At 61.6% G+C, this 24,642-nt stretch overlaps 1 protein-coding gene across 3 annotated transcripts; it reads left to right on the forward strand.

Moving 5' to 3' along the window:
- The first annotated feature begins 2,000 nt into the window (after positions 1–2,000).
- INAVA (innate immunity activator) lies at positions 2,001–22,968 on the forward strand. Of its 3 annotated transcripts, XM_065890330.1 has the most exons (10): positions 2,001–2,161; positions 10,577–10,725; positions 11,510–11,634; positions 12,054–12,170; positions 12,700–12,916; positions 17,584–17,637; positions 18,445–18,646; positions 18,825–18,983; positions 20,809–21,421; positions 22,876–22,968. In XM_065890330.1, exons 1-10 carry the CDS (start codon positions 2,001–2,003, stop codon positions 22,966–22,968), a joined length of 1,890 nt encoding a protein of 629 aa, XP_065746402.1. The 3 variants fall into 3 exon arrangements, with proteins under 3 accessions (XP_065746402.1, XP_065746410.1, XP_065746411.1); XM_065890338.1 differs by lacking the exon at positions 2,001–2,161 and having other exon boundaries at positions 10,671–10,725; positions 20,809–21,364; XM_065890339.1 differs by lacking the exons at positions 2,001–2,161; positions 10,577–10,725; positions 11,510–11,634; positions 12,054–12,170; positions 12,700–12,916 and having other exon boundaries at positions 17,599–17,637; positions 18,447–18,646.
- The last annotated feature ends 1,674 nt before the right edge of the window (positions 22,969–24,642 follow it).

Consider the following 24,642-nt stretch of genomic DNA (forward strand, 5'->3'; position numbering starts at 1 on the left):
TCCTGCACACCCTTCCCGGGTGATGTCACCCGGTCCCGGAGCTGCAGCTCTGCTGCGGCTCCCAAGCCCTCCCTGCAGCCTGGCTGCTCTCAGGACATCATCACCCGTGTCCTAAAATGAACACACGTTACCCTGAACTCAAGCAGACCCGGGAACCCCCGGCTCGTCCCTTTCCTCTCTGCCAAGCCTTTAGTCAGTCACTTACGGAGTCAGACTAGGTCCCAAATAGCTCTTGACTCCCCCTCCGTCCCCCCAATTCCACAGCGTGAATTCACCCCTCGTCTGAATGCCATCTCTCCACGGTTCCCGTTTTGCAACTCTCACCACGCCAATTACTCACACACCAAAGCGACGGGAACGTGAGTCTGCCCAGCTTGTCCTCGGGTGGACGGTCTTCAGTTGTGTGATGGTTAAGTTTACGTGTCAACTTGGCTAGGCCACGGTACCCAGCTGTTTGGTCAAACATTATTCCAGATGTTTCTGCGAAAGTATTTTTTTTTTAGATGAGATTAACATTGAAATAAACAGTAGACTCTGAGTGAAGCAGATGACCTGCCATAATGTCGGTGGGCCGCATCCACTCAGGTGAAGGCCTAAATAGTAAAAAGACTGACTTTAATAAAGAGGGAGTTTGGCAAGCAGACGGCCTCTGGGTTCGGACTGCAACTCCTCCCGGTCTCCAGACTGCCAGCCCCACCCTGCAGGTTGTGGACCTGTCAGCCTTTGGAATAGGAATAGCGTGGACCAATTCCCCTCTCTTTGTGTGTACACACACACACACACACACACACACACACACACACACACACACACACGAGGGATCCCCTATTGGTTCTGTTTCCTGGGAGCTCTTCCTCAATTTCAAGATAAAAATCTGAAATCCTTAGTCAGCCCACATGACTCTTCAGCCAACTTAGCTCACCTAGCGCCTCAGTACAAATTGGAAAAAGCCACCGCCTCTGGGGAGATGCGGTTCTGGCCAAGGCCCACGGCTTGGTGGGTGGAGCCTGGGTGAGCGGTCCCTCTTAGTTTGGTGCACAACCTGGACAACCGCACGGGGCGGCCTTGCTTCCTGCCGGCCCACTGCCTGCGGCTCCAGTCTTCTAGTCCCTTGCCCCTCCTGGCCCCACACCCCAAGTGCCCTCAGCGCCTGGACCCTCCTGAGCTCCGTTGCCATTTTGCTTCTGCGCATCCCGTCGCTGCTGCCGTGGGCTCCTCCTCGCGCCCCGACCCCCAGTTTCCCTGGCATGGCCTCCTCGGGCAGGCTGTGCGGTCCTCCGCTCGGTCAGCCACCCCGCCCCCCCGCCTAGGTGCTGTCGGCCTTCTTTCTCTGACCCTCTTGCCAAGGGATTGCTCGGCTAGCTTGGGGATCCCCGAAGCCCTTTAACTTTGATCCGCCGGGACGGGCACTAGTAGGTGCTCAGCGTGTTCCCCGAACCAGTGGGTGAGTGAATGAATGACGGGCGGGGCGCCGGCTCGCGGTACGCTGCAGGAGGCGCCCCCTCGGAGCGCGCGCCTCCTTCTCCCGGCGGGACCGCCAGCGGCGGGAGGGGGCCCGGCCGGGGCCGCAGGGGGGCCGGGGGCCGGCGGGGCCGCGGCAATGGGGGGGCCGGGGGGCGGGGAGCGCCCTTGGGGGTGGGCGCGGCACCCCCTCGGCTCAGCCCGGGTCTCCAGGCGCGGAAGCCGCCGGGCCGGCCGGAGCGCGCGGAGGGAAGGCGGCCCGGGTCCGGGAGGAGCTTCCCCCGCCGGGCCGCGGGAACTGGCTGCGCGGGGGGGTCCCGCCGCGCGCGCGTCCGGAAGCGGGAAGAGGGGGCCGGCCTCGCCCCGCGCCCAGGTCCCCGCGGGACGCCCACCCCCGCGGGCACCTCCCCGCCCCGACGCGCGGCCCCGCCCCGGCTCCCGGATCGGACTCCCGGGTCCCTTCCTGCGTCTTTCCCCTCTTTCCTCTGGGCCTTGGTACGCCCCAGGGGACAGATGTCTTGGGATCTTTAACATTTGGGATGCTGCAAATGCCGAAGTTAAATGAAATACCTCCGGGGAGGGGAGGCCGGGAGGAGTCGCGGGGGGAGGAGAGCTGGCCTGGACGAGCAGGTCCCGAGGCTGCTAGGCGCGCGCGGGGGGCGCGGGGGCAGGCGGGCGGCGAGGGATCTCCATGGGACAGGTAAGGGGGAGCGCCGGGGCGCGACGCGGGAGCCGGGGGGATCGAGCCCCTAACCCACAGTCTTCCGCCTTAGAGGAGGGGGCCCTGCGGGGAATGGGGGGAATTTGCCGGGGGGTGGGAATTCCGAGTTCCTACCGAAAATGCATGTTTCCGTCTCCTCGACCTTTCTCCTCCGACCTTCCCCACGCCTGTGGATCCCCTGGCAGGTTCCGGGAAGGCAGACAAAAGGAGCAGAGTCTCGGGCCGCCTGGACGCGGAGGGCGCGGTGGGGGAGGGGAGCAGGGTGGACCGGACAAAGGGGCTTTTTGAGAAGAGCCTAGAGGTCTGATTCCAGGGCACATTCCAGGCCGTCGTGGAGTCCCCTGTCCCAGCCCGCTCCACCATCGCTCGCTGGAGGCGAGCACCTTTCCCACTGGGAAGGGAGGAGAGGGGAAAGAAAACAGTTTGAGGAACCATCTCCCGCCCCCCTCGCCTGGAGGGTCCCGGGATATTTCCCTCCCTTCTCTTTTCACTGTTTTGGCTCGAGCAGCCGACGATTGGCTCCTTAATTGTTTAAGTGAAATTGTAGGAGCGCCTGAGACTCTTCTTTGCTGGGTGCTGGTTGGGGCGTCAGGTCGGGCCCTTGCTTTGACTTCCGATCTCATGTATCACAGGAAACTTAAAGGAGGAACTTAAAAAAAATAATGGAGAGTGGATGGATGCAGGAGGTGCAAGAGTTTTCTGATTCAGGACTTTTCCTTAGGAGATGAAAACCCTGAAGAGATGCAATTTTTCCCCTTCTTTCAAAGATCAGATTCCAAGTGTGTGGGGAAACCCCGCTTCCTCACCAATGATGCTGTGGGGTTGGGGTTCGGGGCACTGGCTGGGAGCAGGGCGCTGAACCCTACGTTCTCAGCAGGCCTCTGGAATGCCCACTCTGGATACTTTGAATTGAAGGGCATGGCAGCCAGGGAGATCCATGGCCTTGGGGGTCTTGGGAGAGTTGGTTGGCTGGTCCCACTGCAAGCCTCAGATCCTGCTGGGCTGGGAAATGCTGCGTGTGAATTTGAGGGAGCAAGGGGCCTTTGAGGATTCCAGAGGATCAACGCAGAGACTGGTCGGTCCTCTGTCCTTCTCTCCCTGAGCTCAGAGATGGGGGTGGTTACCTGAGGGCGGGATTCTTAACTGGGTCCATGGGCACCCAAGCATCTGTGGATAGCATTCAGAGGGTCGTGTACTCGGATGGGAAGGGTTTATTTTTCACTAACCTTTACTGAAATTTAGCATTGCCTTGTAACCATTGGTAGTACCTGTGATTTGCCGTTCATAGACCCCACAGAGGGTTTCATATCACAGTGCAGCTGTGATAGCTGTCTTGAAACCTGGTTTACCGTCGGTCATGAAACATCGTTTACCATCGTCATTGCTACGGAACTGCCCACTACTAGATCCTGTTTAATGTTAATAAAGAAACATATATAGATTACTATGTTTTACTGTTTTTAGAACTGTATTTAATATAATCCATTATCTTAGTGATTCTCTTCATCTTAGTTTATGCATTAAAAAATATGCTATGAGTTGATTCTAGAAACTTCCATCACTCCCTCCCCCCACCCCGGAGCTGGGGGATGGGCAAGGTGGAGGCTGGGTGGCAGCTTCAGAGTCAACTCCTCTGTTTGTTGTGGGAAGACTGTGACAAACCTGTAGGGGGGGAAGGGAAGGGCTGCGGGCTCTTTGGGAGACCCAGAGTAGGCCCCCCAGCACAGGGGGGCTGTCCCCTGTTGGGGCCCCTCAGCCTCAGCCCAGGTAAAGAAGGGGGTGGTCAGCCTGGAGGGCTCAGGGCTCACATTGTTTGGACAGACGGTGTGCACAGGAATGTGAGGGGAGATGGGTGGTGTGCAGGGGGAGTAGGGAGACTGCCTGTGTTGGTGACACAGCTCCACAGAAGGTGGTTGGGGGGGTGACTTCTTCTGTCATCCCTGCCCTGGGGGCTGGGACTGGGGCTGGGGAGATGGTCTTTGGGGCTGGGGAGGTAGACTTTGGGGCTGGAGAGGTGGTCTCGAAGCTCGGGATGTGGTCTAGGGGCTGGGGATTAGGTCTTTGGGGCTGGGGTGGTGGTCTTCCGGCTGGGGACGGGGTCTTGGGGCTGGCTAGGTGGTCTTTGGGGCTGGGGAGGTGGTATTTGGGGCTGGGGAGTTGGTTTTGGGGGCTGGGGAGTTGGTCTTTGGGGCTGGGGAGGTGGTCTTTGGGGCTGGGGAAGTGGTCTTTGGGGCTGTGGAGGTGGTCTCTGGGGCTGGGGAGGTGGTTTTGGGTCTGGGGAGGTGGTCTTTGGGGCTGGGGAGGTGGACTAGTGGCTTGGGAGGTGGTCTAGGAGTTGGGGAGGTGGTCAACGGGCTGGGGAGGTGGAGTAGGGGCTGGGGAGGTGGTCTTGGGGCTGGGGAGGTGGTATTTGGGCTGGGGAGGTGGTCTTTGGGGCTGGGGAGATGGTCTAGGCACTGGGGAGGTGGTTCTTGCGGCTGGGGAGGTGGTGTTTGGGGCTGGGGAGGTGGTCTAGGGGCTTGGGAGGTGGTCTTTGGGGCTTGGGAGGTGGTATTAGGGGCTGGGTAGTTGGTTTTTGGGGCTGGGGAGGTAGTCTTTGGGGCTGGGGAGACGGTCTCGGGGATGGGGAGGTGGTCTTGGGGCTGGGGAGGTGGTCGTGGGGCTGGGGAGATGGTCTCGGGGCTGGGGAGATGGTCTCGGGGCTGGGGAGGTGGTCTTGGGGCTGGGGAGGTGGTCATGGGGCTGGGGAGATGGTCTCGGGGCTGGGGAGGTGGTCTTCGGGTCTCGCGAGGTGGTCTAGGGGCTGGGGAGGTGGACTCGGGGCTGGGGAGGTGGTCTTCTGGCTGGGGACGTGGTCTTGGGCCTGGGGAAGTGGTCTTTGGGGCTGGGGAGGTGGTCTTGGGGCTCGGGGGTTGGTCTTTGGGACTGGGGAGTTGGTCTTTGGGGCTGAGGAGGTGGTCTTTGGTGTTGGGAAGGTGATCTTTGCGGCTGGGGAGGTTGTCTAGGGGCAGGGGAGGTGAACTAGGGGCTGGGGAGGTGGTCTAGGGGCTGGGGAAGTGGTCTTGAGGCTGGAGTGGTGGTCTTGGGGCTGTGGAGGTGGTTTATGGACTTGGGAGGTGGTCTTGGGCCTGGGGAGGTGCTCTTGGGGCTGGGGAGGTGGTCAAGGGGCTGAGGAGGTGGTCTTGGAGCTGGGAGTGGGTCTAGGGGCTGAGGAGGTGGTCTTTGGTGTGGGGAGGTGTTCTAGGGACTGGAGAGGTGGTCTAGGGCCTGGGGCGGTGCTCCTGGGGTTGGGGAGGTGATCTCTGGGACTGGTGAGGTGGTATTCTGGCTGGGGAGGTGATATTTTGGGTTGGGGAGGTGGTCAAAGGGCTGGAGAGGTGGACTAGGGGCTGGGGAGGTGGTCTTTGGGCTGAGGAGGTGGTCTTGGGACTGGGGAGGTGGTCTAGGGGTGGGGGAGGTGGTCTAGGGGCTGGGGAGGTGGTCTTGGAGCTCAGGGTGTGGTCTAGGGGCTGGGGAGTTGGTCTTTGGGGCTGGGAAGGTTGTCTTCTGGTTGGGGATGTGGTCTTGGGGCTGGGAAGTTGGTCTTTGGGGCTGGGGAATTGGTCCTGGGACTGAGGGGTGGTCTTTGGGGCTGGGGAGGTGGTCTAGGGGCTGGGGAGGTGGTCTTTAGGGATGAGTCTAAGGGCTGGGGAGGTGTTCTAGGGGCTTGGGAGGTGTTCTAGGCGCTCGGGAGGTGGTTTTTGGGGCTGGGGAGGTGGTGTAGGGTTTGGGGATGTGGTCTTTGGGGCTGGGAAGGTGGTCTAGGGGCTGGGGAGGTGGGCTAGGGGCTGGTGAGTTGCTCTTAGGGCTGGCGTGGTGGTCTAGTGGCTGGGGAGGTGGTCTAGGGGCTGGGGAGGTGGTCTTTAGGGATGAGTCTAAGGGCTGGGGAGGTGTTCTAGGGGCTTGGGAGGTGTTCTAGGGGCTCGGGAGGTGGTTTTTGGGGCTGGGGAGGTGGTGTAGGGTTTGGGGATGTGGTCTTTGGGGCTGGGAAGGTGGTCTAGGGGCTGGGGAGGTGGGCTAGGGGCTGGTGAGTTGCTCTTAGGGCTGGCGTGGTGGTCTAGTGGCTGGGGAGGTGGTCTAGGCACTGGGGAGGTGGTCTTGGGGCTCGGCATGTGGTCTAGGGGCTGGGGAGGTGGTATTTAGGGCTGGGGAAGTGGTCTTTGGGGCTGGGGATGTGGTCTTGGGGCTGGGGAGGTGGTTGTTGGGTCTGGGGAGGTGGTCTTTGGGGCTGGGGAGGTGGTCTAGGTGCTGGGGAGTTGGTCTTGGGGCTCGGCATGTGGTCTAGGGGCTGGGGAGGTGGTATATAGGGCTGGAGAGGTGGTCGTGGGGCTAGGGACATGGTCTAGGGCCTGGGGAGGTGCTCTTGTGGCTGGGGAGGTGGTCTAGGGCCTGCAGAGGTGATCTTGTGGCTGGGGTGGTGGTCTTTGGGGCTGGAGTGGTGCTATAGGGACTGGAGAGGTGGTCTAGGGGCTGGGGAGGTGGTCTAGGGGCTGGGGAGGTAGTCTTTGGCACTAGGTATTTGGTCTTGGGGATGGGGAGGTGGTCTAGGGTCTGGAGGGGTGGTCTAGGGGTTCGGGAGGTGGTCTTGGAGCTGGGATTGGTCTAGGGGATGGGGAGGTGGTCTTGGGGCTGGGGAGGTCGTCTTGGTGTTGGGGGAGTGGAGCTATTGGAGACTCGTGAGTGCTGGGATCCCAAGGTGAGGGGCGTGGTGAGCAAAGCGGGTGGCGTTAAGCCTTGAGGGGTCTCCTCCGTGTGCAGCGCTGTCTGTCTTCCTGCCTCCTGTGATGGGTCACAGTGTCTTTGGCCCTTGCTTCCACCAATGAAATAGAGTGAATTCCAAACTGTTGGTTTTCCTTGAAGGTCAGTGGCGTGGAGCCCCAGAGGCTCATTTCTTGTAGGGAACAAGTTCCATTTTGGTCTCTGGCCCCCGGTGGTTGGGGAGTGAGCTTAGACCCCGGGGTCCCAGTGGCCCTCCTGTGGACTAGGGAGAGGACTGGGGTCCAGGTCAATGCGCCATGGGCCCTGTGGAGGGATGGTTGTAAAGATAAACAGGGAGGTGGCGGCCATGATGATTCTGGAGGGAAATGTCTGTGATCAGAACAGCCTGGCCTGCTGTGGGACCCCAGAGCCGCCCCGTGTGGAGTTCCGGGGTCACGGCCTGGCCCGGAGTTTCTAATCTCATCTGGCCTTGGCCCCACTTCAGGGTCTGGGGAGCAGGGGCCCTCCTTGTCAGCATGTAGGTTTCTCGCCGGTGGTCCCCACGCGCCGGGGTCTTTGCCTGCTCTGGGCGCTGCGCGGAGCCGGAATCTGGGGGGGCGGGCAGCTCAGCACAGGGCAGGGGGGCCCTTGAGGCCGCGAAGGCCTGATCCCTGCTGCCTTCTTCTGGGGTTCCTCTGTGGGGAGCCCCTTTCTCCCGCCTGCGCGGCCCCCGGAAGTGCAGAGGCCCGGGCTGCCTGTGGGGCAGGCTTTGCTCTGGGAAGGGCTTGCTCACCGCTCCTCCCTCTGACTCAAGTTGGAACAAGTAACCTGGCTCCCCTGGCCGGGCAGCCTGGGAGGGACACAGGCGGGACCAGGGGAGGGACAGCCACCGGCCATCGGCGTGGGGAGCGGAAGTGGGTCAGAGAGCACGGGGCGGCCTGGGACACCCTGAGGAGACATGCCAGGCCCCTCGGTCCCCTGACTTGGGACCAGGGGCCATTTCCCGGACTCCTGGACTGAGCTGGAAGCAGGTGAGGGTGGGGCAGCTGGAGCGGGTCTTTGGGGCGAGGGCAAGCCGGCCCAGGGGGGCCCCTAGGGGGGCCCAGCAGTGGCCGTCAGCCACAGGGCACAGGGGTGATGGGGGTGCTGGTGGGCTCGGATGAGGACCCGGCACTGTAGTTCCCAGGCCTCAGTTTCCACGGGAGCGGGGAAGGCTGGGACGAGAGCGTCCCAGGGCCTCCCTTTGGGGCCACATTTGTGACGGGAGAGGGTCCCAGTGGCTCAGCCCGAGGGCAAGTGCACGGCGCTCCCCTTCCTCCCCTTTTGTCCTCCTCTGCATTTTCCTGGGGGTTTGCATTCGTTTGCTTGTTCTCCGTTCTTTTTCTCTGTTCGGGGTGAATGGATAGGGCTTGCCACCTGGGGCTGCGGGTCTGGAGGGCAGGGAGGGTTCCCATGCGGAGAGGCGGGGATATTCCCAGAACTGCCTGTATCTGAAAGCTATGCCTTCAACACCCACGGGAGCCTGCGGGCCCTGGGACAGGGTCCCCGAAGCCGGAGGGCTGCCTCCGGGGAGGGGGCAGATGAGCGGGCCGCACACGTGTGGGTCCTTCCTGCTCAACCTGGCGCTATCCAGATTCAGTACGGGGACTGGCCAGGGCCCCGGGTACCGTCCAGTTTTCACCGTGCCTGTGAGGACGGGAGGCCCAGCCAGGTGAGAGGTGAGGTGAGCTCCCCTAAGATCACATAGGTGATGGCAGGATCCAGGCTGGAATCTGGGGCTTCCAACCTCCGGTCCGTGCTCTCTGCCCTACTTGGAGCAGGCCTGCCCCCGACCCAGGCCAGAGGGAGGAAGGGGCTGAGGGGGCCGTTCTGCCGGGCCACCCCTCGGTCCCTGCAATTTCTGCTCACTCTGCAACAGGCAACAACATGAGAAGCAGGGCTGAGTTGTCAGAGCTTCCCAAGGCAACTCCTTAATGGTTAATAATTAATTAGTAAGTGTGAGTAATTGATGGCTTCCCGCCCACATCATCCCCTCCCTCGTCCAAGCAGACGTGCTAGGACGGCCTTGCTTCCTTGCTCTGGCAGGGCCCTGCCCCTGGCTGCTGGGGAGGCCCACAGGCTGCCCAGGGCTCTGCAGCGGGCGGTGGGGGAGCTGCCTGCCGTCTGTCCCGCTCCATCTCCAGGAGGGATGAGGGTTTGGGAGGGTGAACCAGGCAGAGCTAACTCACGCCAAGTACCCTGGTCTCGGTTCCCAGAACGTGTGGCCAGGCTCTCTCCTTGGCATCTTCACAAAGGCCCCATATAAACTTTAAAAAAAAAAAAAAAAAAATCCTACCCTCCACTCTCTAGACTTTCTTGGAGAACTGAAACTCCAAAGTGCAGGTACCTATTGTTTTCAGGGCGAGGTTTTTAACTGAGGCCCAAGGTGCTCTGATAGGCTGTGCTGTTTCTGTAGGTCTGTAAAGCCGTCCACGGGCAGAGAGGTGCTCCTGGGGCCTGGCCGTCAGCGGTCCCTCCTCCAGGGGCCTGGCTGCAGGCTCAGCTTGTCTCCCACTGGCTGAGGAGCCCCCGCCCCCGGCCCAGCAGTGGTGCCCTGAGGAGAAGCAGGAGAAGCTCCAGACAGAGACTCCGGAGGACTTTTGGACTGTTGCTCAATGGCTGACTCAGGGAGGAGGTGGCTGGGCTTTCCTTCCAGGCCGCCTGCCCGGGCCCCGCCCGCGCTCCCCACCCTGGCTCCAGCCAGCCGCCGCCAGGCCCCGGCCAGCTGGGACCCTGAGCAGGGGTGCAGACTTGGCGAGGAGAGAGGGGGCGCCAGCGGGTGCGGCCGGGGTGACTGCTGCCGGCAGACGCACACCTGGAACTCTACCTGAGCTGTACACGTGCTCCCAGCCCGGGCAAGCAGCGTGGCCGTGGTCTCCTTCCCATCTTGGGGCAGCTTCGGCTCTGGTCACCCCTCCAGCCCCGGCAGCACGCACCCAACACACACGCACGTGCGCGCTGCCTCGCTCCCGGCTGTGGGGTGTGAGGTCCGGGCCCCCTCCCCTTCGAGGGGCCTCCCAGGCATAGCTGGTGGCCCGGGAGTTGGCTCACGGCTTTGGGCACCTGCCCTCGGGTGGACCGCCTGGTGTAGACAGACAGCAGGCAGCCTGGGCTGTGGGCCTCGGGACAGGGCCTGGCTGAGTGCCCGGTGCCCTCACCCACGGGGGCGGCGGGATGGGTCTCGGGCTGAGGACCGTCAACCGTGCCTCCCTCCTGGCACCGACGTTTCCCCTCCCTCCTCTCCTTCCCTTCCTCCTTGACTTGTCCTCCCACCTTTTTCTTGTTCCCTCCTTTCCATCCTCTCTCTTTGCTCCTGTCCTCATGGGCTTTCTCCCCAGTGTCGTGGTCCCTGTGGCCACCACTGCTGTCACCCCTTGGGCTCGGAGGCCTCTCTGGGAAGTAGGTGGCAGGGGCCCAGGCTGGGCCCAGGGCAGGTGCGCTGGAGAGGCCCACAGAGCCTTCTGTCCGCAGCGCCCCTAGCACTGACGCCCCCATCCCAGACTCACTCCCCCGGAAGCATGGGCCTCACGCCACATCTCCCACCCTCACCCACCTGACTCAACAGCTCTGTTTGGAGGCAAGGGGGTTTACATGTATCATTTTTTGTTATTTTAAAAGCTGGGGAAACTCCAGGCCACCTGCACATCCTGGCCCAGGCTGGGAAGGGTGTCGGCCCCTCCTCCTCTGTGCCCCCTCCTCCCAGAAGTCCACCATGGAAAGCAAGGATGAGGTCAGCGACACCGACAGCGGCATCATCCTGCAGTCTGGTGAGGGCTTCAGCGCCCCCGACCCCACCGACTCCTCGAGTCCCAGGCTCCAGGCCCGGCCAGGCCGAGGGGCCCAAGGCGGGGGCGGCGGGGAGGCCACTGTGCGGGGCAGCGGGGTGCAGACCCTGGAAGGGCTGAGAGTTTTCCTCCCTGGTGGGAGGGGGGGCTCTGGCCTGGAGGGTCAATCCTATCTGAACAGCTACCTGCCGTGTTCAGCTCTGGCCCCACGATTCCTAAGAAGCTGAAAGCTCTTATCTGGTTCGCGGGAAGGGGCCGTGGCTCAGGTTGGCCACAGCCGATGGGCCCATTCGGGTCTGGTTGGACAGAGAGAGAAGAGGCGCATGCAGTGTGTGTGTAGGTGTGTGTATGTATGCGTGTGTGTATGTATGTGTGTGTATGTCTATATGTGTGTATGTGTGCGTGTATGTATATGTGTGTGTGTGTGTGTGTGTGTGTGAGAGGGGTGGGGGAGCAGACAAGGAAGAAGGCACCTGCCACGGGTGGCGGCTGGGAAGGGAAGGGCGGGAAGGAACGGGCTCTGACCACAGCCTGGCCCTCACCGCACACGGCCGAGGGGCCGCCCGTCCCTCCGAGCCATAACGGTGCCGTTGGGCCGCCGGGGTACACGCCACCTTTTGGGTGTGACACGGCCTGCTGTGGTGGCCGGCCCGCAGCCTGGGCAGGCGTGAGGCCTCCTGAGCGCGCGTGTGCGCCGTCAGCCCCGGGGACGTCCCGCGGCGCCCGGGACAGGCTCCCCTGAGCGCGCGCCCCTGCCCCGCCGCAGGCCCCGACAGCCCGGTGGCCCCCGCGAAGGAGCTGACCCACGCGGTGCGCAAGCAGCAGAGGGCCCTGGAGGCGCGGCTGGAGGCCTGCCTGGAGGAGCTGAGGAGGATCTGTCTGCGGGAAGCGGTGAGGCTGGGCCCCCGCCGCGCACAAGCGCAGGCTTCACCCCGGGGGCTGGAGCCGCGTGCTGGTCTGTCGGTGCCGAGGACTGGGAGGCCCGGTCCTGAGAAAGTTCTGGGGGTCAGACGGGGCACCGGATGGCACAGCAAGGGGATAGCTCTTCCCCGCAGGGCCCAGGCATACGGCCGGGCAGAGGAGGGGCTGCAGGGGACCGAGTGGATGGAGGCGCCTGCGGGGACCATAGCCAGGCCAGGGCAGATTCCCGGACGAGGGGCAGCCCTGGACGCTGGGACGCGCGGAGATGGGCAGAGGCCTCTGGGAAAGGGCGGCACAGGTCACCCAGGGCCCGCCGGATGGGCTGTTCCTGCTCGGCCAAGGGCTGGATGCGTGGAGAGCGGCTTGGCACGAACTTGCTTCCCCCGCAGGAGCTGACGGGCATCTTGCCTGCAGAGTACCCCTTCAGGCTGGGCGAGAAGGCCCCCAAGGTCCGCCGTAGGATCGGAGCCGCTTACAAACTGGACGAGTGGGCCTTGCACAGAGAGGTGAGGTGCTGCAGGGCACCGTCCCTGCTCCCCGAGGCTGGCGGCTGTGGTCCCCAGGCCTTGCTTCCCCTCTGCAGGGGTCTCTGCTCTAGCATCACACAGCTCAGGCCGCTTGGCTCTGCGTGGACAAGGGGCACCCGCCTACGTGTAGCCCACGTGGCCTCAGGGAGGGCTGGGACCTCAAGGGAGGACATGGGGTTCAGTCCTCTGAGGGCAGAAGGCCAGCCAAGAGCGCAGCCGGCCCGGAGAGGCAGTGGCCTGTGCGGACGGGTCGCTCTGGCTCCTGGGGCCATCCTCCCCTTTCTCAGCACAGGAGGAGGGCCATGGGGTGGCTTGGACCCTCGGGTCCCTCCCCGTGGTGTGACGGGTGGCTCGTCTGCCCGGCCCTTTGGGGTGGGAGGGAAGCGTCCACCTCAGTCCCTCCCCACCTGGCTCGGGGTCAGGCTGCTGGGTGGGTCCTGGGCCCTGGACGCCGCCGTCTGCTGGGGGTCTGGGCCGTTCCGGTGTCGCTCACTGCGTCCTCCCCCAGGACCCACTGAGCAGCCTGGAGAGGGAGCTGGCCCTGCAGCTGCAGATCGCCGAGGCCGCGCGGCGCCTGTGCCGGGAGGGGAACCTGGGCCGCCAGGCGCGCCGGCAGCGGAAGCAGGCGATGCAGCAGGAAGAGAAGAAGCTGCGGGACCTGCAGCGCTGCCTGGGGGAGTGGCAGCGAGGCAACGGGGCCCCTCCCACCCTGGCCCCAGGCCCAGGTGAGCAGCGGTGGTCCCAGACCCATCCGGCTGGTCCCAGACCCGTCCCGACCCATCCCCATCGTCGTCGTCGTCGTCGTCGTCGTCGGGGGAAACCTGCTTCCCCGGTCCGCCCCACCCCATCCTGACCCATGGCAACCCCACAAGCCTCAGCCCAGCCATCACCCTCCCCTGAGACCCTCCCCATTTCCTTAGAAAACAACCCACTCCTCCCTCGAAATCCACGCCCTGCAGGAGACCTCCCGGACAGGAGGCACCCCCAGGCTGACCTCAGCTTATCTCAAGGGTTTGTCCAGCCCTCTGATCCCAGGCCCACAGGGCAGGTGGTCCCGTGAGCGCGGCCGAGGGCCCACATTCTGTGCATATCTGCTCGCTGAACTGCTGCAGGGCCCATGGCTGCCGGTGGATGCTCTGGTGGAAGTGCATACCCACCGTCCCTGAAGTACCTAGAACCGCCCAGTCAGGACTGGGGCCCCCGCACTCTGTTCTCTAGTTACTGTGCCTCTTAGTCTAGTCCCTGAGCCCGGGGTCCAGCGCCCGCTGACTGTGCGGCAGTGAGTCGTCCAGGCCGGTTCCTCTTCCAGCAAGTGGTTCTGGGCCCTCGCGTGTGGCTTTTTCATTCTCCTGACCCGAGCCCAACCTGTCAGGTCAGTCCTTGGAGGCCTCCCTTCCGTTCCACGCCAGGGCATTGGGCTCGCCCTCCCCCAGGCCTCTCCTGGGTCCCAGGCCTCCCGTGCGTGTGAGGGAGCTGGCACAGGGAGTTGGGCCCTGGGCTGAACTGGATCTGGGGCCTCCACCTGGGCTCCCCAGCTCCCACCCCTGCCCCTCAGGTCAGCTCTGTGCCAAGGCCGCCTCCTGCCCCGGTTGCGCACGTGGCCTCTAATTTAGGGTGAGTCCAGATGCCTCCCAGGTCCCCCCCAGCAGCCAGGAGTGGAGGACGAGGGAGGAGATGCCTCCACGCGACAGCTGACCCAGTAACCCCGGGCGACGGGGAGACCCAGGCAGGACGGCCGACCGGCTCTGGTGGAGAGGGGCCTCCGTCCTCCCTCTGTTCCTGACAGGGCCCAGGATGCGACCTCCCCTTGAAAGGCAGCTGCTGACTTGGGCACGGAAGCCCCTGAGGGCTCGTTGCTGTCCTGGTGGCAGGGGCCCGGGGGGCTGTGCCCCGTGTGTCCCAGCCCCTCCTGTGTCCCGTCTGGCCTCACGCCGCCCTGTGGGCTCCTCTGACCACAGGCCTGCGGTGTGGGGTGGTGGACAGCGTAGGGCTGTGGCTCTGCTACTATCATTGCGACGATGAGGCTGCTTGTTGGGAGTGGGGAGCAGGCCAGGACACGCCTGGGGCTTGGCCAACCATCCGCGGGAGGGGGCACTTAGTCCAGGGGAAATAGAGCTGTGGGGAAGGGGCCTGGCCATGCGACTGCTTCCACCCTCCTGATCAGAGAGGCAGCTTTGCTCTCCACCTGCAGCCCTGGCCTGACCAGGCCGAGGTCCTGGGTCTAATGTGCTGTGGCGATGAGGCCTGAGGTCCTGGGTCTAGTGTGCTGTGGCGATGAGGCCCGAGGTCCTGGGTCTAGTGTCCTGTCCTGACCAGGCCAAGGTCCTGGGTCTAGTGTCCTGTGTCGATGAGGCCTGAGGTCTTGGGCCTAATGTCCTGTACTGACCAGGCCGAGGTCCTGGGTCTAATGTCCTGTCCTGACCAGGCCGAGGTCCTGGGTCTAACGTCCTGTGTTGACGAGGCCTTAGGTCCTGGGTCTAGTGTCCTGTGTTGATGAGGCCTGAGATCCTGGATCTAGTGTCCTGTGTTGACGAGGCCTGAGGTCCTGGGTCTAGTGTCCTGTGTTGATGAGGCCTGAGGTCCTGGGTCTAACGTCCTGTGTCGATGAGGCCTGAGGTCCTGGGTCTAGTGTCCTGTGTTGACGAGGCCTGAGGTCCTGGGTCTAACGTCCTGTGTCGATGAGGCCTTAGGTCCTGGGTCTAGTGTCCTGTGTTGATGAGGCCTGAGATCCTGGATCTAGTGTCCTGTGTTGACGAGGCCTGAGGTCCTGGGTCTAGTGTCCTGTGTTGACGAGGCCTTAGGTCCTGGGTCTAGTGCCCTGTGTCGATGAGGCCTGAGGTCCTGGGTCTAGTGTCCTGTGTTGACGAGGCCTGAGGTCCTGGTTGCAATGTCTTCTCCTGGGAGCCCAGGAGGAGGTGGTTCTAGACAGGTAATTCCTGCTCTTGGCCATCTGCCCAGCTGGGCTCGCCCTGAAAGCAGGAAGTAGAGAGGGATTAATAATTAACTAGCAATAAAGATGTATGAAAAAATAATTAGTAGCTGAAAGGTGTTTTGAATTAAAGAGGAAAAAAAAAGCAAACAAACTAAACCCCAAAAAAGTTAGAGAAATCCACCCACCCTCTTGGTCTCTGCAGGAAGGTCACTCCATTTGGAACCTAATTGTACCAGGTGGCAGCCATTAGCTCGTCCTCTGCAGGTGGGGGGAGCGGTCAGCTGCGGGACTAATCGACCACAGGGAGCCTGATGAGAAAGGCCCCCCAGCACCGAGCTGACGTAACAGGTGCTCAGGACGCACTTGTTGATTAGCGGCGCCCGTGCTGGCAACGCTGGTAGGAATTCTTCCATGATGAAACGTTCCAGATCCGTGCTGTCCAATGTGGCAGGCACTCACTGCATGGGACTGTTGAGCGGTTGGATTGTGACCCGTGCGGCTGAGGAACTAAAATTTTAATTTAATTTAAAACAGCCACATACAGCTAGTGGCTGTTGCACGGGACGGCGCAGCCTCTGAGGATGCCCAGCGTTTGTATGGCCTCTGCCTGGGGTGTCCTCCTGCCGCTGCTGGGCCGAGGGCAGGGCTGTGGGGCAGCGTGGCCAAGACAGCAAGCAGCCCCCATGAACCACCTGTGATTAAACAGCCGGGGGTGACGGCTGTCTTCCCAGACCATATATTCAAACCCCAAACACATGACTATACCCAGCCCCCGACCCCGGCATCCCTGGACCGTGACAGTAACAGTCCCACAATTTCTTCAAATTGACATTTGTGAAAAATAAACATCTCGGTTCCCCAGGCTTTTATAAAAGATCAGAGGCTGGGAACCAGCATTAGGTAAGAGCATGTCTCCCCAGTTGAACCTTAAAGCACGGGCTGCTCCGTGGGCAGCCGACCCTGCATGGTTTACAAACTGCTCTGTGTAAAGGTTCTGTCTCATTTAAATGGAGGAGCAAACGTTGACAAACTTCTGTAAAGGTCCAGGGAGTAAATGTTTTAGGCTCGTGGGCCATGTGGCCTCCGTCATTACTACTCAGCTTGGACATCGTATCATGAAAGACATTACGTAAACAAACCCACAGTTGTGTTTCAATACAACTTTATTTATAAAAGCAGCCAGAAAAAAAAAAATTTTTTTAAGGGACTTCGCTGGTGGTCCAGCGGTTAAGACTCTGTGCCTCCACTGCAGGGCGCACGGGTCAGGGAACTAAGATCCCGCATGCCTCGCGGTGTGGCCAAAAGTAAAAACAAAGCAGCCCGTTAACTGGATTTGTCCCACAGGCCTGCCACCAGCCAATCCCTGTTATAGAGGATTTTCAGATGGCTGGAAACGGAATCTACTTTTCTTAGAATTTTCTGGTTAATGACCTCTGCATGAAAGGCCAGCTAACAGGAGAGCCCGTAAATGGTGGTGGTGAAGGGCCAGACTCTGGTCAGACGGTCTGGGTGTGAATCTGACTCAACCACCTTCCGGCGGTTTGACCTAAGCTATGTTATCAGCTCCTCCAAGCCTCTGTGTCCTGAGCTGCCACGGGGAGATGGTCATCTCACCGTACACGCTTGTTAGGAGGATCACGTGAATTCACATATACAAGGCACTTAGAAAAGCCCAAGAGAAATAATTAGCTATTGTCAGTTTGCCCTCACCCGTGTTCTCAAATGTAGTTGAAAATGCTTTGTGAGTCCCATCCAGGTCACGTTAGGTGTAGACCGAGTAGCTGAAGTTTCAGTGTTTTCAGGACAATGGTAAATTTGAGTCCTCTGTCTTCCTGGGTCCAGACTGCTGCCCATGCAGAAGGGCTACCCTCCATGTCCTTAGGTGGCTGTCCCGTCACCAGGGAAGGACCTTCCTGACCCAGACGGCCAGACTCTCACTTGAACTGTGAGAGCCCACGACCCCATAGCTGCAATTCCCACTCTCACTGGTAATGCAGGGGTTCTCAGGTTTGCGGGTGCTTGAGTTGAGCTGTACTTACGGTATCAGAAGACTATACAACAGTTAGCAAAAGTCTCTTTACCCCGGGGGCCTTCCAAAATGACTTTCTGCCTTCCCCTCCACTGCCTGGAAACCCTGCCAGACGAAGGCCTGGCTTTTTTTTTTTTAATAGATGGGGAAACGGAGGCCCAGAGCATTGAAATGGCTTATTCGAGGTTACAAAGCTAATGGCAGAGCCAGGATTAAAATGGAGTTTCCTGTCTCCTCACTCCTATTTACTGACTTTTATTTTCTCCTTCCAAGTGATAAATTCACACCTAGCACAGTACTGAACACATGGTTGGTATCTCCCGATAAGGGATGCTATCAGGAAGGGGGCGGGGCAGCTGCTCAGCACTGCTGACGCCCCAGATCTGCGGGGGGATTTCTTCACCTCCTCCTCTCTCCTTTGGCCTCCCCAGAGCTCGGCGCCTCAGATGACAGCTCCCTGTTGGACGGGCTGCTCCGTGAGGAAGGTGAGAGGGCGGTTTAGGGGCTGTTGTGAGCGCTGGGCTCCTGCGCGAGAACTCGGGGCTTGGGCGGCATTGGCTGTGAGTTCTCAGTGAGCTAAAGGAGGCGGGAGCCGGGCTGGGCTCAGCGTCCGCTCCGCCTGTTCGCCCTGTGCGTGGGTGAGAGGGGGGATGTGCTGACGCTTTGCCGGTCCGGGTGCTCGGTCATCGTGACCGGGAGGGGAAGGGGAATCCAGCAGAGCCTTGGGCCCCGGGCCTCCCTGCCTTTGCCTGGGACTTAGCCTTTACGTCAATACGCACCCGTCAGAGCCTCAGCCATCCGGCCACGGTCATTGCCCTTTGTGAAAACAGGGTAGCACTGAGGGAGAAAACAAAAGTCCGTAGATTGAGAACCCTGGTGACAAACCCTAACGATGCTGAGGGGTCAAGGTGGGCCAAGAGGGTGGTGAGGTCCTGCCCAGGGGAGGGCCCAGGCCAGTAAGGAAACAGCACACGTGGGCACAGCGTGAGAGGAAAAATAGGGAAACAGGAGGTTAGCTGCAGACATGGCATCAGGAGTAAAGGTTAGAAAGGAGAGTCATGTGAGCCAAGAGAGGCAATCTGGGGAGGCTTCCTGTAGGAGGCAGGTATAAAATGGAGCTGTAAGGAGTAAGTCTGAAAGGAGAATAAAGTGTTTAGAAGCATCTGGGCCCAGAGCCATGGCCTGGCACTGCCGGACTGACAGCCACGGGACGGCGGGCCAGGCACAGGCCACGGAGGTTCTGGTTGGGCTGGTTCCCCCACCACTGCCCTCCGGGCTTCCTTTACCTGCAGAGGCATCTCAAGTGCCAAAACCTCCCCCAGATGCGCCTTCCCGGCCTCTCCCGCCCCAAACCCTCGAGGGGCTGCAGCCAGCAGGCCTTGACACGGGGGGCCTGGAGCGGGCCCCCATCCAGAACAGCCCCTGGAAGGAGACAAGCCTGGACCACCCCTACGAGAAGCCCAGGAAGTCTTCTGAGCCCGGAAGCGAGTCCAGGTCAGGCGGGGGGAAGGGAGGGCCAGGAGCAGGTGGGATCGGGGCGGGGGTGCACAGTGCAGGAGACCCCCATCCTGCGTGTGATGGGGGGAGGCATGAGTCCGTCCCTCCGCACACCGGAGCCCCTGGATGGAGGCATTCCTGCTGCTGACCTGTCTCCAATCCCTCCAATCTCCAGCAGCCCGGCCAGCACCCCGCAGGATGGGCCCAGCGACCCCAGCCCTGCCTCCTGCTACGTGGTCCCCGTCCGCAACGTTGCCGGGCAGCGGCAGGGCCGCATCAGTGCCCCGGCCACCCCTGAGATGCAGGGCAGGAGGGGCCAGTCACAGCCCCTGAGGTAAGAGACAGGCCACCCCAGCGATGCAGGGGGCGAGACCCACCATTGAGAACTTACCTTCGGAGGGTGGTGGCTTCCAGGATTATGTGGGACACCCGTGGGTGACACATGGCTTGTGCAGTGGCTTCTCCTTGGGATCTTTTCTTAAGCACCTCTCAATAGAGGCTGCGCCCCAACCAGCAAAGCCAAGGGCGAGTCACGTGTGAAGCAAGGTGTTTTCTTCCAAAGACTCCGGTTTTGTCTTTGCACAGCCAGATTCCACTTTGCTTCCCGTCTCTGCAGACTCTCCTGCGAGAGCGAGTGTATCTCAGAAGATACTTTTGCAGTTGTCTGTCATCGTTTTATTATTAGTCTCTTGACGATGGACGGGTCACGTTTTCAACTGACGTACAGTTGATTCTCATTACTTGGGTAGTTACGTCCTGTGAAGTGCAAACGCTGAACCACTGCTCCCGGGGACACACAGGGTTACAGCTTCTGGTCACAACGTGTCTGTAAACTGATCCATACGTAACCTTGTTTTATGGGGTCTCTGTTTAAAGACACCTTATCTAATACGTACCATCGACTCATTAACACTGAACTCAGGGCCAACAGCCCTAGATCTCACGCCTGAACGAAGCTCATCTAACACGTTATTTTCTCCGTAAATCACGTCCCCGCTTCCTTGAGCTCAGGACACCAGGTGGCCCTGCAGCGTCAACTCTGGGGCCATTTTAGATACTGAAACCACCAACAAAATGCACAAAAAATATGAAAAGTGTGATACTAAACAGACTGTGGGAATAGTATGATAGCTGAACCCAGAACTCAGAGCCTCGGCTGGGAAAGCCTGCTGGGCAACTCAGAATTTTCACCACCCTGCGTGTGTCCACACGTGACCACGAGAGCGCCGGGAGTGTTGATTTTGAGGCTACAGATCAATTGGAGCAGTCGGTGAATCTGCAAATACAGAACCCATGAATAATGAGAACCCACTAAATGCTCCTTTCCAAGTTCCCTGCTGTTTGGTGCTCGTTTCACTGACCGAGGCACGACAGGCAGTGTCGGCCACACCGTCCGACAGCCCAGGGCACCCTCAGGACGTTGCTGGGTTCTTCCGTCAGGTTAACTTTACTTCTGGGCAGCGCTGGGCTGGAGCCCAGAAATGCATCTTATAGTTTACATACTGGGGGGCCTTTTTACACACAGGGCCTTTGCGCAGATTAGTGAAAGGCGCCCCCGCTGGACGGACAGGCCTGCTCCCGGGGTGCTGGCAGAGGGAGGCTGGATTCCAGCCCCGCTGGCTGTCCCGAGCTAGTGCCCTGGGGAGGGCCACCTGCATGCGGCCACCCTGTCCTAGCCGGCTGGGGCTGCCATATAGAGCAGCGCAGCTGGACACAAACCACCGCCTCCAGACTGGGAGGCGGCAAGTCCAGGATGCAGGTGCCCCAGGGCGGTTTCTCCTGAGGCCTCTGCCCTTGGCTGTAGAGGGGCCCGCCCTCTCCTCTCTTCACTGGTAGTCCCTCGGGGTGGGCCACATACCAGCCTCACGCCTTCACCTCGGACGCTTGACTGTGTCCGCCTGTTCAGATTGTGTGGATGAAATGCCACTGGATGCCTCGCACCTGAGATGGCTGAGAACAGGAGCCAGCTGTGGGTGGCCTCCGTGACCCAAACCCCAGCGTGCAGTGGAGCAGTGGTGTGGGGTGCAGGAGGGGCGTGTAGGGCAAGCCGGGCCAGGAGGCTGTGGGCACGTGGGGAGGCGTGGCCGAGGCCGCGCACGCGCGATGCCTTCCCCGCCAACCAGGCAGGGCTGGCTCAGAGCCCCCTCTTCTCTCCATAGGACCGACCCCTTCCGCGCGGGCCCCGACGGCAGGGGTCGCAGCGCCCTCCCGCGCCGCCGCCCCACTTACTACACGGTGACGGCACCCGCTCCCGTGCCGTGCCCCGCCTGCCACTCGTGCTCCGAGGACAGCGGTTCCGACGCCTCCAGCCTGTCGCACCCGACGCCGCCTGGCAGCAGCAGCCCCGACATCTCCTTCCTGCGGCCACTGTCCCCGCCCGCGCCGCCCCGCCCGCGCGTGCCCCGCGGCCCCCGACTCCGGCCTCCCCCCGCCTGCCTGAGGGCCACGCGCTACCTGGTGCTGGCTGAGGGCCGCCCGCCGCCCGGCCAGTGGGGCGAGTGGGGCCCGGGGCGCGGCGAGGACGCGGCCGCCCCGCGCTGGCAGCGCCCACCGCCCGCCCACGGCCGCGTGGTCCGGACGCCCTCTTTGCGCGACAGCCCCGCGGGCCGCGGGCTCAGCAAGGCGGCCGTGTCCGAGGAGCTCAAGTCGTGGCACGAGCGGGCCCGGCTCCGGAGCTCACGCCCCCACTCGCTGGACCGCCAGGGGGCTTTCCGCGTGCGCAGCCTGCCGCCTGGCGCCGAGAGCTTCGCGCGCACACAGGTACGCGCACGGGTCCGGCCAGGTCCCGCGATCTGGCGCTGGGGCGCAGGCGCACAGCCTGCAGTCCGGTGGCCGGGCAGCTTTCAGCTCGGAGGAATAGGCCCCAGAGCATTTCCTCGCGGCTCTGGAAGGCCCGCAGGAAGACTCCCCTGGGGGCCTCCTGAGTTCGCCTGCACGTTTAGCTCTAGAGCGCGCGTCCACGTGCGCCAGTGGAGGTGACCCTCCCGGACACCTAAGACCTTTTTTCCTAATGGCTCCACCGATGATCTACAAAACAGATAGGCCTCTATTTATAACCATAAGGCCAATCCACATCACCCCCCAGTCTCCCGACTTGAGTGCCCAGGACGGAGGGAGAGTCTGGCAGTGTGTATGCAGGAGCCATAACCTGTGACTGCCTGTCAGCCAGCTACTGCGCCCCACTGCCCTCCCGCCACCCAGCTGAGAAGCAGGGTGACTGATGGCTAAGGGCGCAGGCCCCGGTTCAAGTCTCAGCCCTGCCAGCACTGGGCAGGTTTATTAACTCCTCTGATCCTCTGTCACTCTCGCTGTAAAATGGGAGTCTTAAAGGACCCATCACAGAGGGGCAGTAAGAACTTGAGATGAGTTAATATGTGTGAAATGATTAGAGCAATGCATAGTAAGTACTAATACGTGGTGTTATTATCACCTGGGGCCCCCCGAGGTCAGGGACCGAGTTGGTGGGCAGCATATAGGTGGAGCACCCCGACATGAGGTAGCATGGCCACTCTTGATTTCTGTGCCCAGCTTTTTCTTTCTGGAAGAGGGGGACGGTGCATGAGCTTTCTTTTTTTTTTTGGCTGCGTGGCATGTGGGATCTTAGTTTCCCGACCAGGGATCGGACCCATGCCCCCTGCACTGGGAGCGCTGAGTCTTAACCACTGGACTGCCAGGGGAGTGCTGAGTGAGCCTTTCTTTATTGCTCCCTGGGAAGGAGGGCTCTGCAGGGGGTGTGCTCCAGGAGCCCCCAACAGGCTGCTGCTTTGAGACCCAAGATTCTGGCCGGGCCCAGCTGCACCTCCCTCCCCCGCCCCCAGTTCTCTGGGCTGCAGCTGGCATCCTGGGCCTGGCAGCACCCTGGCCGCAGTCCCAGGCCGCACCCTCCAGCTGACGTGCCTTTCCATGCCTGCGAGCTTGGACCTGTCCTTGGCCCGGGCCCAGCCCATCCCAACCTGCCAGACGGGGAGGGTGATGAGAAGTGAGCTGGGGGGGGATGGGGTGGGGGTGGAGCAAAGGTCAGGGTGCCTGTCACACCCCAGAGAAAGCTGGAGTGGAAATGGACGAGGGCACAGAGAGCCTGCTGCGGAGGCAAGGGCTGAGTGGCTGGGCCGGTGCTGCCACTGGTCAGCGTCCTTAAGGGACAAGGATGGTGTGGCCGGGCTTGCTGTCCTGATGTCTCTACCTGCTTTGCTCACCCACCTCTCCTTTCCCCCTGGCCTGGGCAGGTGCCCACCGTGTGTGTGCTCCGGAGATCGCCTGAGGGGGCCCCCGTGCAAGTGTTTGTACCTGAGAATGGAGAGATCATCAGCCAGGTGTGACCCTGGGCTCCAGACACCGTGGCCGGCAGGCCGAAGAGACTGCTTCCCAGCGGGGCTGGGGCTGAGACCGCCCACCCTTGAAGCCCTCTTCGGCTCTCCTCCCCCATCGCAGGTCGATGACCTGGAGCTGAGACTATTTTTTTTTTTTTTTTTTTTTTACCAGTTTTTGTTCAGAAGCTCTGGCCTATGGATTTATATTTGTGGTTTGTCCCCAAGATCCCTGTAATATGACAATGCTTTATTCCCCAGAGACAGGCCTACCGGACTCGAGGCCTTGCCTCTGACTAACAGCATCTGTCTCCGTGTGCAAGACGTGTGGTAGGGGACGCATCCCCAGAGAACAGCCCCTGGCCCTCCTGCCCCACTGCTGCTGGGGGCTGCACCTCCCTCCCCCATTTCCCAGCTCTCAGGCTGTAGGGGTGCCCGGGCTGGGGGCGAGTCGTCCCCTCTATGATGTGCTCTGTGATGCACACACCGAGAGCTAGGTTAAAGGTCAGTGTGTCCTGGCGGAGTCTCTTCCTCGGCTCTGCTCTTTTCCTGACCCCGTGACTTCCTCGTAGGGGCCCCTGTCACTGTGTGCGCCCTTGTCCTGAGGCTCCCAGCATCGACCCAGACCCTGGAGCCTTGGGTTGGAGGCCTCTCCAGATTGGAGTATCAGTAGGCCCTGGCCGGGAGCTGACCACCTTCTCTGGGCCTCTTGAGGGCTTGCAGGCCACTGCCTGCCCCCCCCACCCCCGCACCGCCCCACTTCCTCTGATGTCTTTTCATCGTCGTCATCCTAAAAACCAGCGTTTTACACGTGCTTCTGGAAGGGCGCCCCCTGTGGCGCGTTCCCAGGGCCGGGGGTGTCATTGCTCCTTCCCGCACTTGGCTGTGCTTCTGCCCTGAGACCGGATTTCCTTGAAGGAGGGCAAGTCCTTGTTTTTACAGACATTGGGATACCCGCCTTGCAGGGCGTTAATGAATCATCCTGGCGCTGGGACTTGAGGCCCGGCAGCTGGCCGTGCTAAGACCATCCGTGGTCCTGGGCTCTCATCCCCTGGCCTTTGCTGCCGGGTCAGAGCCCCAAATAGGGGTCCTGCTCCCAGGAGAGAGCCGCTGAGCTGAGGCTGGGAGGTTTGGACGCACCAAGCACTGACCTTGCCCACGTGGCATCCTCTGTCTGTAGGACGGGGGCTACACAGACAGCTCGACGCTCTAAGAACTTTTTTTTTTTTTTTTTTTGCGGTACGCGGGCCTCTCACCGTTGTGGCCTCTCCTGTTGCAGAGCACAGGCTCCGGACGCGCAGGCTCAGCGGCCGTGGCTCACGGGCCCAGCCGCTCCGCGGCATGTGGGATCTTCCCGGACCGGGGCACGAACCCGTATCCCCTGCATCGGCAGGCGGACTCCCAACCACTGTGCCACCAGGGAAGCCCCTCTAAGAACTTTGAGGCCTGACCCGGACGAGGCACAGTTCTCCCGCTGCCCGGGGCAGGGCGGCCCGGCCGAGGGGTCGGGAGGAGGGAGGGACCTGAGGGGAAGCCTGCATCCCTGTGCTCCCGGCCCGCAGCATCCTGGCTCTGGGTGCGCCTGCCCCGTCGTGTTGACTTTGGGCGCTGTTCCGTTGCGGTGGGTGTATGAGCGCGTTGCCCTTGAGCACAGCCTCTGCCCCCTGCCGCCCCGGGTCCTCGCGG

Source organism: Phocoena phocoena, chromosome 1, assembly GCF_963924675.1.
Source record: "Phocoena phocoena chromosome 1, mPhoPho1.1, whole genome shotgun sequence".
NCBI classification, from domain to species: domain Eukaryota; kingdom Metazoa; phylum Chordata; class Mammalia; order Artiodactyla; family Phocoenidae; genus Phocoena; species Phocoena phocoena.

Excerpts from the sequence above, each read along its gene's own strand:
- INAVA (XM_065890330.1), top strand. The coding sequence starts at position 2,001 with ATGCTGCAAATGCCGAAGTTAAATGAAATACCTCCGGGGAGGGGAGGC. Across the intron at positions 12,171-12,699 it reads AGTGGGCCTTGCACAGAGAG|GACCCACTGAGCAGCCTGGA; the intron begins GTGAGGTGCTGC and ends GTCCTCCCCCAG. Across the intron at positions 18,984-20,808 it reads GGCCAGTCACAGCCCCTGAG|GACCGACCCCTTCCGCGCGG; the intron begins GTAAGAGACAGG and ends TTCTCTCCATAG.